This window comes from Protopterus annectens, chromosome 14.part0 (assembly GCF_019279795.1).
Source record: "Protopterus annectens isolate FY-2018-M chromosome 14.part0, PAN1.0, whole genome shotgun sequence".
Classification (NCBI taxonomy): Eukaryota; Metazoa; Chordata; order Ceratodontiformes; family Protopteridae; genus Protopterus; species Protopterus annectens.
The window spans coordinates 489979455-489996314 of record NC_056748.1 but is presented as its reverse complement, the minus strand read 5'-3'; the positions used below and the strand labels follow the sequence as shown (position 1 = coordinate 489996314).

General features: G+C 40.8%; 1 protein-coding gene across 2 annotated transcripts in view; it reads right to left on the bottom strand.

Moving 5' to 3' along the window:
• Positions 1 to 16860, bottom strand: part of SLIT1 (slit guidance ligand 1) — a 3022655-nt gene that overhangs the window by 783102 nt on the left and 2222693 nt on the right. For both annotated transcript variants that reach the window (XM_044056244.1, XM_044056245.1), the window contains exons 14-15: positions 2981 to 3144; positions 1523 to 1546 (exon numbers count right to left, since the gene is read on the bottom strand). In XM_044056244.1, the coding sequence (XP_043912179.1) occupies positions 1523 to 1546; positions 2981 to 3144 (188 nt within the window). The remainder of the gene's footprint in view (positions 1 to 1522; positions 1547 to 2980; positions 3145 to 16860) is intronic.

Here is a 16860-nt window from a genome sequence, read left to right as displayed (position 1 = left end):
GGCCAGCAAGCTTTACTGTGACAGAGACCTGAAGCAGTCATATCTAAGGGGCACAGGGTAACACCCTTCATTGTGCACAGGCTGAACTACTGTGTGTGTGCCCATATGTATAACATAACTGTACTCTCAGTGCCACATCTGTACTAGTTTCCTACCTTATGTATGCACAATACAGCATAGACATTAGCATAGCCACACTGAGCATTTAGCCAGCAGTGAACATGTACTAGTGATCATGTCTTTTAATGAGAGAGGCACAAGTCCATCACAGTGCTAAATTTTACACCATTAACCTTTATCACATACATGCTGCACACATTGCATTAATCATTCCTTTCATAGTTCAAAATAATGCTTCTTCCATCACCAAAAGGAGCAACATGACAAATTTAGTCTCTTTAACTGGTTTTATGGCATAGAGGGATGAAACCACAGCTACGGCTCAGACAACTCAGGTATGATTACCAACAAGAGCCAGGGGAGGGAGGATGAGAGTGAACAGCTGCCGTCAGCTTATCCATCCTGGGAGGAGGGAGGGGGCTTTGGCTCACTTCCTGAGTAATACCTGGAGCCAACACTGGGTGTTACACCGTATCAGTATGGGCTTGCCTAGCAGAAATAACCCCCTACCAAATGCACTAATTGGGGAAATCACTGTATGGAGGCATGATTCCCATAGCAAGTGGCATTCAATGGAGCTTGAAAAAACTGCTAGAATGAGGGATTGGGTATGTTATGCCAGTGGACTCACAAGCTGACCCACTCCTTGTCTCCCAACTCTCACAATGGGTGAATGGAAAGGCTGATTAGGCACCCGAGGCAGAAATGAATGGGTCATTGGATTCTTGCCTAGCACTTGCCCTCAATATAACTGAGTAAAGACCGTTCCGCCACTCAGCAGATCCTGTAGAGGAAGAAAAATATCTGTTTTGTATATCTTTTAAGTGAAAAGAAGAAAAATAGATAAAAGTAATTTGACAAGTGAGCAACTACTAGAGCTATTTAATACTTTTGGTGCTGTTTGAATTTGTTTGATTATTTATTTCTGTATATGTACATATTCTGTTTTGTTTATTTCAGAGACTGGGAAAAGTTCTATGACTAATATATATACTTTGTTGCCTAATGATTTGTCTACTCTGCTAAAGAATATGGAGCAAGGAGTATTACTTTCCTCTTCAGAGCAACATGTGATCTATATTCATCGTTTATCTACTAGGCAGCTAGGCCAAATCACTAAAATACACATTCTGCAGCAGTGGTATGCAGCAAATGTATTTTGCTTTAGATACTTCATCTCCTTTCTTGTTACAACTAGGCCTTCCTTTGGACTGCACACCATTTACGGGTGATACATTTCTATGGAAATTATGCAAAAGGTGAGTTTTTGGCATGACTGACCTTTAAAACAATTGCACTGTCAGTAACAAGTTCAGCTTGCTCATAAAAGTGGAATATGATGACAGATGCACAAGACAAACTAACAAGTAGCACAAGGACAGTCATTCTATGTATCACTTACCTGGAAGGAAATACTGTTCTTTTGCTAGAACAAAATTTAGACAAAAGAAAGAGCGTATTAAAAAAGATACTGGGTGTATGTCTGCCACAATTGCATTTTACAAGTCAAATTATTTCAGTGGGCATTCCTGTAGTTCATATTACTTTCACGCACAATGTGTCACCTTGAGGATGTGCAGTTTTATAATAATTTATATAATAACTTTGTCTATTACCTCCTTTCTGATAAAACATCTTATTAGGGTTACAACTGAATTAATCAGTTTGTCTAGTATTAGCTAATTAAACCAAAAACAAAATTTGTCATCTGTCCATTACTTATAACTTAAATAAACAATTTATTTAGAGTTGCACAAAATTAATCAATTTGTCCTTCATTGGAAACATCCTGGTTAGACTTGCATATAATTTGTTAACCAGTGAGCATACTTCTCAACCTCTCAGCATTAACAGATCTGGATAAAACCAGAAATTATGGGGGGACAAAGGCCCAAAAATAGGGACAGATTTTAAATAATGCTCCTATAAACTTAGAAAGTTGCATAAATAATCAGGTTTTTAATTATTATGTATTTTATGAAGGATATGAAGTCTGAAACTCAAATGTCTTTCATTATTTAGTTTTATTTAGTTACTTCAGTCCTTAGCAATTTGTCAGAAAACCATTAATTTCATCATGAGGACAGAGTAAAAATATGAGCCAAAATCTGGACAGTTGAGAGGTATGCCAGTGAGTTAAACACATTGTTTACGACTACACAAGGGCAGACATGTCTGTGAATTTTCACTCATAAGTATTGCATCCAACACACCTCAGGTTACTATGAAAGCACTTTGTTGTAAGACAGGACTGCTGATTACCCAACAGAAGTTGCAAACACACACACACACACACACACACACACACACACACACACACACACACACACACACACACACACACACGCACACGCACACACACACACACACACACACACACACACACACACACACACACACCGTATCTTTGTAGCTCCATTGGCTGTTATTAGACAGGTCAATGTTTGGCAGTAGAGAGTATGCTATTTCACATTGTGCCAGGCAGACTCATACTTCAAATCATTGATTATCCCTGTACAAAAGCCTCCCTCATTTACTTCCTACATAAGATAGAACCATTCTGGAAGCACCATTGTCTTTGGTTTTATTGTTTACATGTAAATTGCCTTTTCTGTCACCTGATCTTCCTGTCTATTTATGTTTGTATTGTACATAACCTACAAATCTTGACGACATGCTCTACTTATTTCAGTTACAAAGAAAAAGAAAAATGAACGAAGAAAGTGAAAAGGCAAGTAAGAAGGTAGTAAATACAGAATAATAATAAGAACATTCTGGAAAGACTGGAAGGTTATAAAGAAGAAATTAAGGAAGGAACAGCAAAGAAGAGAAGAGGAGAGAAGGAGGAAAGGGGAGTTACCTGAGCACCTGAACTTCTTGCTTTTTATCTGCCCAATACGCTTGTTTGCAAGACGGCGAGGACTTGTACAACGTGCCCCACTAGTCTCAATAGGGTTGGAGCGGAGATAGTCAGCCAGCCATTTTAAGTTGCAGTCACATATGAAGGGATTTTGCGCCAGATGCCTTTGAAAAGGAAAAAAATAAGGTAGTCAGGAAAGACATATAAAAATGTCTATTTTGGTAGATAAATTTCACAGTTTTGAGTGGACTCAGTAATATTGTACCATGTTGTCTATGCTTACTCTATATTAATCACAGTCATGTCAGAGCCTTCCTGCAATCTTCTGAAACCTTCTGCAAAATTCATTGTTAAGCTCTGTGCTAACTCTCCAAGTCACTTCACTGAGTCCCTTTGAGTTTCTGTGCTTTGTACTGCCCCCTGCAGGAGCACACAGAAGTATTCACTTTTATGTTCACAAAAGCGATTAGCTGACATGATACCAAGAAAACACACTCAGGATGACTAATGCCATATACTTACAGTTATTAATTTCTTGCACTCATATACTTCCTCTTCATGTTTCTCATTAATACTCAAAAAACTAATAATGTGTCTTTATAAGCATATCTACTCTTCTTCATTTAGTACTTTGCCATTTATATACATAAGTATTTGTGTGTTACATTTCCTGTTGAAGCTTTTCTCCCTGTCTGCTGCTGGAAATGGGTGCCATTCTGCTGTGCGTGGCTACTGTTGTAGTAGTAGTAATAATAATAACAAATTGTCTCACTGTTTAGTATACATTGATAGACATATGCTAAACATCTTTCTTAGTATAACTTGATTTCATTCTCTGTATTTTTGTAATAATTATTTTCAACCTGGGACTAAGCACTGCTTTTTAAAATAGTTATATTACTAATACTTATGATAAATGGTTTTGTATTTTGAATACCTTATCCGCAGTACATATAGCTAAGCTCAGAAGTTTGCCTCAGTACATACTGTAGCAATGCATATACTCTCACATTTTTCACCTCTGGTATAGTTCTTTCACTTGTAATAAAAATCACAGTTTTATATACTTTTTTTTGTTTTTATTGAGGCAAAAATGGTTAACATTTGAATACAAATAGCTGCACATAATTTCTGGCAGGCATTTATAATTCCTTTTTGTTCTGGGACTGACACCAAAACAATATTTTAACCATATTAATTAATTCTTCCCCTTCTCTGCTTTGATTGTGCCTTCTTATGTTATGTGTGCCTTGTTTTTGTCCATTTTAACTTTCTCTTCTCAGCTACATCTTGGCCATCTTTCTTGAAAAATAAACTATTTTGAGTATTAAGCATTAAACCAAATATGCAGCAAAATGTGTAAAATGTTTTCTTCTTTAAGTTTATATATATATATATATATATATATATATATATATATATATATATATATAATGCACATGAGCTTATAATAAGGATTATGCTTTCACTTGCCTAATTTTATGAAGAGTACAATTAGCTTAGAATTTAGTATACATGTAAATATTCAACAGAATCAGTTCTAGTTGCAATGATTAAGAATATACAAGCCGTGTGCCTGAATCCATTGAATATCTTTGTCAACAAGGCTTTGTAGGGATTACACATGATTACTGTGCTAGGCCTATCCATTGGCTCACAAAGTTATGTGGATTAAATATATTGTCTGTCTGTTTTTTTCTTTCTTATAAATTACAATGCAAAAATGTAAAGGCACCTAGTAAAAGAGAAAAGGAGTAAAAAACTGAACATTTTGATGTCATAAAAATGGGCAGAAGAGGAAGATAAATCAAGGTTTCTAGCTATATCATCTTTAAGTGCATCAATTCCAGATGCCCATAGCATTTTGGAAGATTGTCAGCTAATTATTTAAACAAAAAGGGGACAAAAGAACACGAGAACATCAGAGGCATCTAAGGTATGTAGGAGGGCCTAATTAATAACACAACTTTATAATAAACCATCAAGATAAGATTAGGCTTTAACTTACCTGCTGATAAAGTCTACGTGTTAGAACAGAGACCATGAAGCACATTTGAAGACATTCCTTTCAACTGTCCATAATTTTGTGTCAGAATTTTTGATTAACCATTGTAAGGTCTACATTTCATGAGAGAAAAGTGAGAACTAAAAACACACAATACTATCAGAAATTAAACTTGCAGACATTGGCTAGATTTTATGAAAAAAATGGTATGATATATCTGCCCATCATATAGACTAGAAATGCCAGTGGCTGTTGCCATATTAATTGAAGTTGAATAAAATAAATTAGAAATGAACACATCTGCGGTGCAGCATATACTTTTTGTGTTGGACACAGGACTAACTAAATGCTTTTCTGCTAACACAATTGGTTATACACCCAGTGCCAAGGAATTTGGTGCTCATCTACATGTTGCTATGTTTTCTGATGTGTTGTATGTAGCATAATTGTTATATACACAAGAGCAGCCCTAGCAGTATTGGTATATTAACACTGCAGTTAGAGGAGATGGATAGCTGTCATTGCATACTGCCTATCATGAGACAGTGCCTGCCATTATGCAAATATAGCCTGTGGAATACAGCTGGATAGTGCTGGTGTGTTTTCATTTAATGGATATTTGTTGCAGAGTCATCTTGCAGTACACAAACACTTAAGTTTTTTGGATTATAGCTGACTCCTTGTAGACTACCCAGTAAATATGTAAGTCATTCTGCAGACTTTTATCAGCAAAGCAGAGGAGGTACTTAACATTCCCCTTTGCCGATGCACAGCAGTATGCCAGGAGGTGGTAAAAGGCTCCTATATCACCAATTACTTCTGGATTACAGCTGGTTACATTGCAATTTAAACCAGATACAAATCTCTGTGTAGCTATCATAGAGCTTTTATGAATTCAGTCATTTCTTTTATGGGAAATATATGTGAATATAGTATCCCAAGATAATGTAGGTCTATGTATAATTAAAACTGATTGGGGTACATTCTTGATTTAAATTCCTGTTTTCTAATTATTTATACATTGTCTTAGCCTGATTGCATGATGAGTGATATGACCAGTAAACACGGTGTGGAGCACACCTCAGTTGAGAAGATCAAATGATATGGTACATGAAGCCCCAAGATGGAAAAAAAGAGACAGTGATAATGAGACAATTCAGTTATAAAACTGCAAAGCTCCCTTTTTTGTCTATTTTATTAATTTTTAACTAGGTATAGTCACAAGGCACAGCTGCTTCTTTTCCATGGTTATACAGGATCACACAGTAGTCAAATGGAGATGAAGGGAATCAAACCTAGAATTCCTACACGTATAAGTGAATTTAAATAAATCTTTATCTGCACTTTTTTTCAAATAATACAGCATTTAAATTGATTTATTTGTGTTGCATTGAATACTATCTAGCTGGAAGTTGTGGCTCTGTTTTTTTCAGTTACTTTCCCACCCACCCTCCCTGCTTTTGTTTTGGTGTTAATCTTAGTGGGTTTGAAGCTGCCCACCCCTCTTGTAAATTTGCATTTGGATACTCTTCCTGGGCCCATCTCATTTGCTCACTCAAAAAAAAAAATTGCACTTTTTTTCATCTGCTTTTACTGTATTTCTGTTTCTTCCTACTTTATTTTGCTTTTGCGTCATCTTAAAAATACTCAATTGTATTTATTACTACTTGGTGTAACTATCATTCTAAGTCTTTTAGTTTAAGCACTTGGGCTTCAGACCAGTTGTTTTACATTAAGAAGGTTTTATGGTCTGCACTGTTGTGGCAGGACAGGTAGCTTACATCCTTCTAAGTTGGGAACTGCTGATTGAAGGCTCAGTGTCTGTTATTCTAAAGTTTATTAGTTCTGGTTTAAGCACTTGGGCTTCAGACCAGTTATTTTACGTTAAGAAGGTTCGTGGTCTGCACTCTTGTGGGAGGAGAGGCTGGACTCTGCTCTTCTGAGCTGAGAATTTCTGGTTAAAGGCTTATAGTGCCTGCATATTTGAACTGTTTCTTACTGAAATTGGTGTGCCTTGTTTGCTGTAGAATAGACTAGATCCAGGCCTGCTGAATCTAGCTTTGTTTGGATAACCTGAGCACTAATCCAGGCCTTCTTTTTTTGGAGAAGGTTCCCCTGCACCCAAGTGGCAGGAGTGTGCAGTTAGAACTTCTCTGATTGAAAATTACAGGAACAGGGCTCAGTTTTGAGATTTTTTTTTACTGGTTAATTGGGTAATTTGTTTAAAAGCCTTTTCTGATTGCTTGTAGTCATCTAAAGCTGTTTTAAGTGTATTTGTTACTGTTTGTAGTAGTTTAAAGCTGTTTTAAGTGTATATTTTACTGTTTTGCCTTATCTTTTCAAAACAATATTTTTCCTCGTATCCCACCTTTCTAACCTAGTATAGTCCAGTTTTCAGGCTAGTGCTGAATTCAGGGCTGTGTTAAAATTTTCTGAGTTGCCCATACCTTACTTGGATAGAAGGAGGTTTCTCTGTTCACCTGTGAGAGAGGGAGCTTTGAGCAGCCATCTATCCCTGGAGGAGTGGTTCCAGCCCAGAAGTTAGTAATTTATAGGCCACTTTGGGCTAATTTCTATCTCTTTCATTTCCCTGCTGTAAAAACCACGTTTGCACAGTTTTGCACGTCTGGGCAGTGCCAGTTAGCTAGGGCTAAATTTCTCCTGGCTCCACCAAGTCTCCTCTTCAGTTTTTCCCTTGAAAGTAGTCTAACTCTCAACCTAAGCACTTAAAAAGCATCCTATAGTCCAGCACTTGATCAGACCTAATAGCAAGTACTAATATACCCTGACACTTGATTACCCAGCAGGGCAAGGCTCATTATTCACCCCTCACCAACCAAATGACTAAGCAGCTCACCCTACTATTCAGTAATGACCAAAGGGCAATTTCAGGTATACTGTCCAGTCCAGCTTTTGAACCTGGGTATCCTGAGGCAATGTTAAAACTGCCTCATGTACACAGACAACCCTCTCCTCCTACCAAAAAACATTAACATATGTAAGAGATGCAATTATATAGCTAAATTAGAGGCTAAGCTCTCTCCACCCAAGACTGGAACAGGCAGTTATGAGGAGAAGGTTAACACTTGCACCACACCTCCAGCCTCACAAAGACATACTAAACCAGCACTGGCAAAAAATACACATAAATACACAAAATCATACTCAGAGGCTCTAAATAAAAACCTGCAAAAGAATCACAGACCTCCAAAGCAGACACCCAAAAAACCTGCACCTCCCATCACAAACCAGACAACACATAAAACAGAAAATCAGTGTGCTGCACAATCACAGCCCTTAAGGTGAAATAACATACCTAACACACTAGTAATAGGCGACTCTATAGTCAGGCACACCGAAGTCCCACTCACTAGGCTGGACAAGGAGAAGGTTACTGTTATCTGCCTGTCAGGAGTCAGAATCCGCCACATAACACAAGCACTCAGGTCACTCCAGAACAAGTACAGATATGACTCTGTCATTGTTCATGTTGGTGTGAATGACCTGAGACGTACCTACCTGGACTACATAAAAAGAGACAAGTAAGAGCTCTCTGATCATGTAGCCCAGGCAGGTGTGACCCTGACCCTGAGTAGTATGCTGCCCTCACCAAGAATGATATCGCAGTATAAAGCAAAAATGATCAATTTCAACAATTGACTAAGCTTCTGGTATCATTCAAAGGGGATCCAGTGTCTGTTAGCCTGGGACGACATGCTCGACAAGCCTCGTTGCTTTGCAAGAGACTGCTTGCACCTGTCACCCCTAGGCTCTTGAATACTGTCCAAGGCTCTTGCTGCCCCCATAGTGCCTTTTTTAGGCAAGACTCAAAAGTTAAACACACCTCCATAAACAGCACAAATAAAAAAATGAGGGTTATGCTACCCAACGCCAGGAATTTAAATCTCAAAATGCACGCGCTTGAAGCATTCCTCAGTATGGAGAACATCGACATCTGTGCAGTAACTGAAACCTGGTTCAAGGCCCCACAAGAGCACCCCAGCACTACCAGGCTACAACTCATACCACACATTTCGGCCACAGAACATGGACCGAAACACAAAAGGAGGGGGTGTATCCATATTCATTAAGGATACCTACACCTCCAGGTTAGTGGCGCAGTATGATACCTCCGAGATCATCCATGTGCAACTAACATCAGGCAAATCTGCAATGCAAACTGTGGCCTGCTACAGATCACCCTCCATGACTCAGGACCACCACTCCGCCTTTCTGGAGACACTGGAAAACATGAAGGTCCTACCGAACACCCTGATATTGGACAATTTCAATTACCCTACCGTTAACTGGGAAAACTACTCAAGTACAAACTCCCAGGTCCAGCGCTTCCTGGAATTTATCAACTCAAATGCCCTGGATCAGCTGGTAAACTCCCCTACCAGAGGTGAAAACATATTGGACCTGGTCATCACCAACATGGGTGACAGGTGTTCCACACTGGAGGTCAACCTGTCACTGGTTAGATCAGACCATAAACTAATCATTCTGGATGTCCACACCACACCACCAACTCCAACCAAGGAAACCACAGTAGAAATCATTTCTATAGCAAACTTCATCTTACTTAAGACAGAGGTGGTAAGTTTCACAGCCCCCACGCTAAAGGATAACAGTGTCCAAGATACAGGAACCTTTACAAATGCACTCTATGAGCACCTACAAGGATGCATGGATCGTGCCATCTTTAGAAACACCAAGACTCACTCCCCTAAGAGAAGGAAACCAGTCTGGTGGACCCCTGCCATAAACAGGCTATACAATAGAAGGAGGAAACTAGTTCAGAAAAAAATCAAATTCTAAGAAGGAAAGACATCCCTGATCAGTATCCGTAGGGAACTAAGGTCCCTCATAAAATCCTCCAAGGCTAACTTCAAAAGAAAAATAGCCAAGGATTTGAAAGATAACCACAAAGCCTTCTTTAGCTATGTGAAGAATCTAAGTGGCAACTCGCAGATATGCTCTGAGCTAGTGCAAAATAGCACAAAATATACTGAACCCACTGATATTGCCAACATCCTGGCAGATAAATTCACTGCAAACTTCACCCTCCTCTCACCCCCCAAAAGGGCCATCAATACCGGAAAAGTGTAGTGTCCCGGAAATCACAGACGCACAGGTGAAAACAGCCCTTTCAAAAGCTAAAAGTACAGAGTCAATGGGGCCAGATGGTGTCCCAGGCTGCATCTTGCAGGAACTACAGAACGAACTAACCCCCCACCTAAACACACTGTTTCAACTTCAGCCTCTCCACAGGCTACGTGTCCATAGAATGGTGCACAGCAACGGTTATTCTGCCCCACAAAGGAGGGGCCACAACTGACCCTGGTAACTATTGCCCCATAAGCCTGACTACCCTGGTCTGCAAGGCTATGGAACGCATCATCATGGAACTCATTAACAAAGACATTGGGAACCTCCAAACACTTGACCCGACCCAGTTCAGCTTTGTTAAGGGCAGATCATGCCTACTAATCCTGGTTGACTTCTTCGAGACAGTCACCAAGGCCATAGATGAGGGGAAGGTAGTTCACACAGCCTACCTTGACCTCACCAAGACTTTTGACACCATTTCCCACTCGGGAATTATAGAAAAACTCACCAGCCTGAACATAAATCCCTACATCACGAGATGGGTTGCCAACTGGCTTACAGACAGAACTCACACGGTAAGAATAGCGGGCTCCAGGTCCGACTCTAAACCAGTCACAAGTGGTGTCCCACAAGGCTCGGTCCTGGGACCCCTACTGTTTGGCAGATACTTCTCAGAAGTACAGGCAAACACAGGAGGATTATGACTAACCAAGTTCACAGATGACTGCAAAATGGGAGCCATAACTGACTCTCCAGCTGACATGGATATTCTCCAAAAGGGCCTTACTGAGACGGACACCTGCTGTCAAAGTCATGGTCTCAAGCTAAATGCAAAAAAATGCATAGTCATCCCGTTTGGGAAAAACAAAACACCCATGAATTACCACATAGGTGGCAGCCCCCTTAATACAGAAGAGGTAATAAGAGATCTGGGGACCCAGGTAGATAGTAATCTCTCCTTTGACAATCATATTGCCAAAGTAGTTAGGAAATCCTTCTATGTAGCCCATCTAATTACTAAAGGGTTCGTATCTAGAAATAAAGAGGTTATAGTGCCCCTCTACTTGTCACTCATCAGACCCATCATAGAGTACAATGCCCCATTTGGGATATACCTCACTAGACACTTCAACAGCTGGAAAGACCAGAAAAGTACCTAACCAAGAGGATTACTGGCCTCAAGCATATGTCCTATGCAGCCCGACTGGAAAAACTCCAGCTGTACTCAGTCGCATATCGCTTACTCAGAGGTGATCTCTGCCTGACTTACAAAGCCATGTCCAACTCAGAATTGATGGACATGCTCCACCTAAAGAAATCCAAGTCACTGCGAGCCACTCACTTGAGTGAGCTAAACCTCACCACAACAATAAATAGAACATGCTGGAGGGATATATTCCTGTCACAGAGACTCCCCATGCTTTGGAACAAAATTCCTAACTACATTAGGTAGAGCCCCTCACTAACACTCTTCAAGAGAAACCTTGACGAGTGGATGGGTTACAGAAAATACACCCCTGGGATCACTTCACTGGCTCTTCTTGACAGAGGCTCAGTTAATTAATCAATGGGGCGGCGAAAGCTGACACACTCTGGCTAGGCTTATAAATGCCCTGGGGCAGATAGCCTAGTACCTACCTATGAACCTTGTTCGCAGCTCATAGCATTAATCATCTGTGCTATACTGCCATACAGTTGCTTCTTGGCAAGACAAACAAAAGAGGGGAAGAAATGAAGGCAGGAGCAGTGTTTGCAGGAATGTGATTTGTAGTGAAGCATGCTGTACAAACTTCCTTAGGTATTTAATAAAAATACTTATACTAACAACTAAGTTTTAAAGAAGGCAGCATATACCAACCACCTGAACAGGCCCGGTAACTATAAGTAAAAACAGATATTCATGGGGTTGAAAATCCAAGACTTTGCCATCTTACGCATATTTCTCTAACTTGTACTACTTTACACACAGTTTGCAACCAAGATATGATGTAACTTCTTATCACAATTCAGAGTTACTGTTTTATTTATTTATTTATTTGCTAAATACTTTGCTTTATTTGAAGCTTCTACTCTCTTGACATCATTCTAAAATTTTCAGGGGTTCAGGAGAATGTTAATTGGAAAGGAAAATGGAATAAATTAATAAATAAAATACAATGAAAATCTTAGCAAAGAAATTGCATCAACTCAAATATGAAATGGGATTTATCAAAAGTCAATCATAATTAGAAACAGAATTGGGAAAATAGGCACCTATACATAGCACAAGTAGAAACCTATAAATCAAAGTGGAAAGGGATGATGATGAAATGGGGAAAGCTCAAAAATAAGAACAGACTGGGATTTTGGATGCAGATTTAAAAAGACAATAACAATAACCATACAGAATATTGCATTCACAAAGTAGCAGAAAGTATTTTAAGAACTAAGCCAATATGGGAATAGAGAAAGCAGAGTCTGCTGATAGGGATGACTGCAGTTAGGGTATGCAGAATAGGTAAGAGGGAGCTGGAATTTACTGGAGAAAACTGGCAAAAGGGCCAAGGTATTGTGAGCAAATAATTAAAGAGGGAAATATAATAGAATAAGAAGAGGCCAAGAATTTATTTGGACTGCAGCAGGCTAGAGACTGCCCTCCCTATTACAGATTGATATTAAAGTATAGACAAAGAGAACGGAACAGGGGGATCCTAAGTGAAAGACCAGCAGTGGTTGAGATGTTCTTCGTGTTTCACTGTTGCAGTCATTACATTTGGGTTATCTGCTTGCAGGTAGCCCTCAGTCGGCTTGATTATCAAAGTCTTGGGTTCTGCATCGGTTGCTGTCTCATCTTCCATGACATCAGGTAGTCAGGGGTATAAAGCATGCAGCCGACACCATTACATCAGTCTTTCTTGCCGTGCAGTGCCCGAAGCAGAAGCAGTTTGCAAGTGCCGGTCGGCCGACTCTCGAAATTTTTGTTTTCGAGTTTCAGATCCGAAGTCTTCAACAAAGTTAATTACCTTGTTGGGGACCCTTTTTCTTGCTCTTAACCGATGTCAGTAAAAGTTAACAATTGCGTTTCTTGTGGAAAGCGAATACCTCATAAAGATTTTCATTCATACTGCATACCTTGCTTAGGCCCAGACCACGATGTCCCTCGCTGTCGGTTTTGTGTCTTATTCAAACCTCAAACTATTCATCGTCGTTTCATTTTCGCATCTAAATATTTTGGTACTCGGTTCAATTATCCAGAAATGGCTTTGGTAAGCCATCCGACTACCGACATTCTGAAAAAGCGTAAAGATAAAGGCAGAGACAGACCGCATCGGTTCAAAGCTGCCGACAGTGGTTCTGCTAAGCTAATCGCAAGTTCGCTGGTACTCAGTGAAGTGCTTTCGCAGCCCCTGATACCTGCTACTTCAGATTTGCAGGCCTCTACTGAGACCCATTCAGAGTCTGGTATGCCGTGAGATGCTTCTTTGACTGTGGAACCTGCGGATGTCTCTATCTTGGATGGGTCTGGAGCCGCTGTGCAGGCACCGGCTTCTGAGGGTGTAGTCAGGCCTACTGACTTGCATATTAAACCAATGCCATCTTCTTCTTCAAGGCCTAAAACTCGATCCATGCCTAGAAAACTGACACCCAGACCGCATGGTCAGGCCCCTATGCCTAAAAAACAAATGATAAGAATGGTTGAAGATCTTATTACTCTAATCAGGGGAAGCCACCCTTCTCCCTCTAAGAGACCTAGAACTGATTTTCCTTCTTATTCTTCTGGTCAGGATTCTGATATTTCTGTTTTCCCTGATGACCAAGAGTTGCCCTTATCTACCTGTGAGGATTCTGATGCAGAGGACTATTCCCTCTGCTTCCCCTCCAGAGGATTTCTCTTTTGGTGAAACTTTGCATACTCTTAGGGAGCATTTTTGCTGGGAAAGCCAGGATTATTTAGACTCCAAAAAGAGGCTTAGGGAATTCGTACTCCTACCTCAACACAGGCCTTTAGCTATCCCTCCTGTACTGGACATTGTAGATGATACCTTCTTGGAATCTAGCCTGGCCCCTGACACTTTACTTCTTGCTCCCAGAAAACATGACAGGTATTACAGAGCACCTGACTCTCACAAGTTCCTCTTTAAGAGTCCTACTGCAGATCCTGAGACCATTTCTCAGGGATCCGAAGGCATTAATGCTACTACTGCCAACCCCCCCCCCCCCGATAGAGATTCCAGGGCACTGGACAAATGAGGTAAGAAGGTATACACTTCTGCTACTTTGGCCATTAGGGCCTTAAACTGCCAGTTTCATATGTTAAAGTATCAGCAACATATTACTGGATTGCTTAAACAGAAAATGATGTTGATTCCTGACTGTGCTGAAAATAAAGAATTACAGGATTTAATACATTCTGCTGAACAAGTTGGAAAGCATACTTTGCAGCATGGTTTTGATTCATTAGCGGCATCTTGCAGGGCTGCTGTCACTGGGTTTGTACTTAGAAGGCATGCTTGGCTTAAGGAGCAAACTTTGCCAGATCATGTTAAAGCTAAATTACTGGATGCTCCCTTAAACCAAGACAAGAAGTACTTAAAATATGGAGGAAAAAGCTAAATCTATGCAAACTGTTAAATATTTCCTACAAGTACAGCCTCCCAGATTTAGTAGGCACTGGCCTTCTAAGAATTGGTCCTTTCCTGCCTCTTCCAGGCCTTCTCAGTCCAAACCCAGGACCAGCAGACCACCCAGGCTTCAGTCTCAAGGTACTTACAGGCCTAAACAGAGGGGGGGGGGCTCCCATTTTCAAAGATGGGAGTAGTAAGACACCCCCCCTACGGTAAACTCTCACAATGATTTAACTTTAAACCTTCCAAGCCCTGCTCAACTGACTGTTCCTTTAGGGGGAAAGATTGCTCTGCATACAAAAAACAGGGAACTCATTACCCAAGCCAAATGGGTTTTAAATATTGTTTCCCAATAATACATATTCCACTTTGCCTCTTTACCAACCCCAAACAGTTGGCCAGACCTATTCCTAAATCAGTGGGCAGAGGCTCAAAAGCAGGTTCTTTCTCTTTTAAGTATCAGAGCTATTCATCCTGTCCCAGAAGAGGAATGGAGGCAAGGTTTTTACTCAAGACTTTTCCTGATACCCAGAAAAGACAATTCCTGGCATCCTATCCTGGATCTGTCTATCCTAAACACCTTTTTGGTAATCCCAAAATTCAAAATGCTAACTCATCAGCTGCTTCCCATGCTGGGCAAAAATGCCTGCTTGGCAACACTGGATTTAAAGGAAGCCTGCCTGCACATCCCAATAAGGGAATCTTGCAGAAAATACCTATGCAGGTTACATGCACTTTAGTTCTCTGCTGATAGTGCAGGTAACCTGCTCTGAAGCGTAGGTATCACCCTTTGGCTTATCTACTGCGCCCAGGGTATTCACAAAGTGCCTAGCTCCAGTCATTGCATACTGCAGGCAAAGAAATATTTAAATATATCCGTACCCAGACGATTGTCTAATTCAGGCAGAAAGCCAGGACATACTATTAAATCATTTGGCCTTTGTAAATAAATTGCTAACTTCTCTGGGGTACACCATAAATGAAAAGAAATCACATCTAGTACCCTGCCAACAAATTGTATTCCTGGGAGCAAGCTTGAATACAACTTCCCAGATGGCCTACCTCACACTAGAGAAACAAGTTTATTTGACAGCCTACTTCATACTACTGGCCACAAAGACCCGGCTATCTGCAAGGAAAATACTGCAAGCCCTGGGGTTCATGGCTTCTTGCATTCTACTAATTCCATATGCAAGACTGCATATGAGGAAACTACAATGGTATCTAAAATGCCTATGGTGTCAACATTCTCAGGACCTGGAATCAATGATTCCTATGATCCCTTGTCAACAGACAGAGTTCCTTTGGTGGGCAGAGGCCTGCCACCACAAGAAGGGACTGCCATTCACTCTACCCCCTGCTGCCCAAACCCTAACAACAGACATATCAGACTATGCATGGGGGCTCATTTGGCAGGGCAGTGCATTCAGGGCAAATGGAACCCAAGTCAAATGCACCTGCATATCAATCAAAAAGAAATTTTAGCTGTACAGAATGCTCTGACAGCCTTCAAGGACCACATTCTTTCAGGACAATTATTGGTAAAGACGGACAACACCACTGTTATGTGGTACATAAACAAGCAGGGAGGAACCCACTCATACCCTCTCTGCAGACTAGCCATGGCTCTGTGGAACACAGGCTTGAGCCACTAAGTGCATCTACAAGCTCAATTCCTACCAGGCAAGCTAAATACTCTGGCAGATGACCTAAGCAGAAATCTCATGGACCCACACGAGTGGAAACTGGAACCAAAGATATTCGACATTTTGAGAAACAAATGGGGGAGCCCAGAGATAGACCTGTTTGCCCCCCCTCAGAACTACCAAGTGGACAAATTCTGCACAAGGACTCCCCACAGGCAAGCTTGGAAAGTGGATGCCCTGTCTTTCATCAGTTTATGCCTTTCCCCCTCTGCCTCTCCTCTCCAAAGTGCTACTAAAGATCAAACCGGACAAACCAAGGACAATTCTCATTGCACCAGATTGGCCACACCTGCCTCAGACTCCTTCCCTGCTCTCCCAGCAGGAGGGCCAGATTCTGCACCCTCAGCTCCAAACCCTGAACCATGCAGCCTGGCTAATTACCTGAGTTCTCCGTTACCATCCCTCAGTAAGCAAGTGACGGATATCATTCTGGAGGCAAGGAGGCCTAGTACT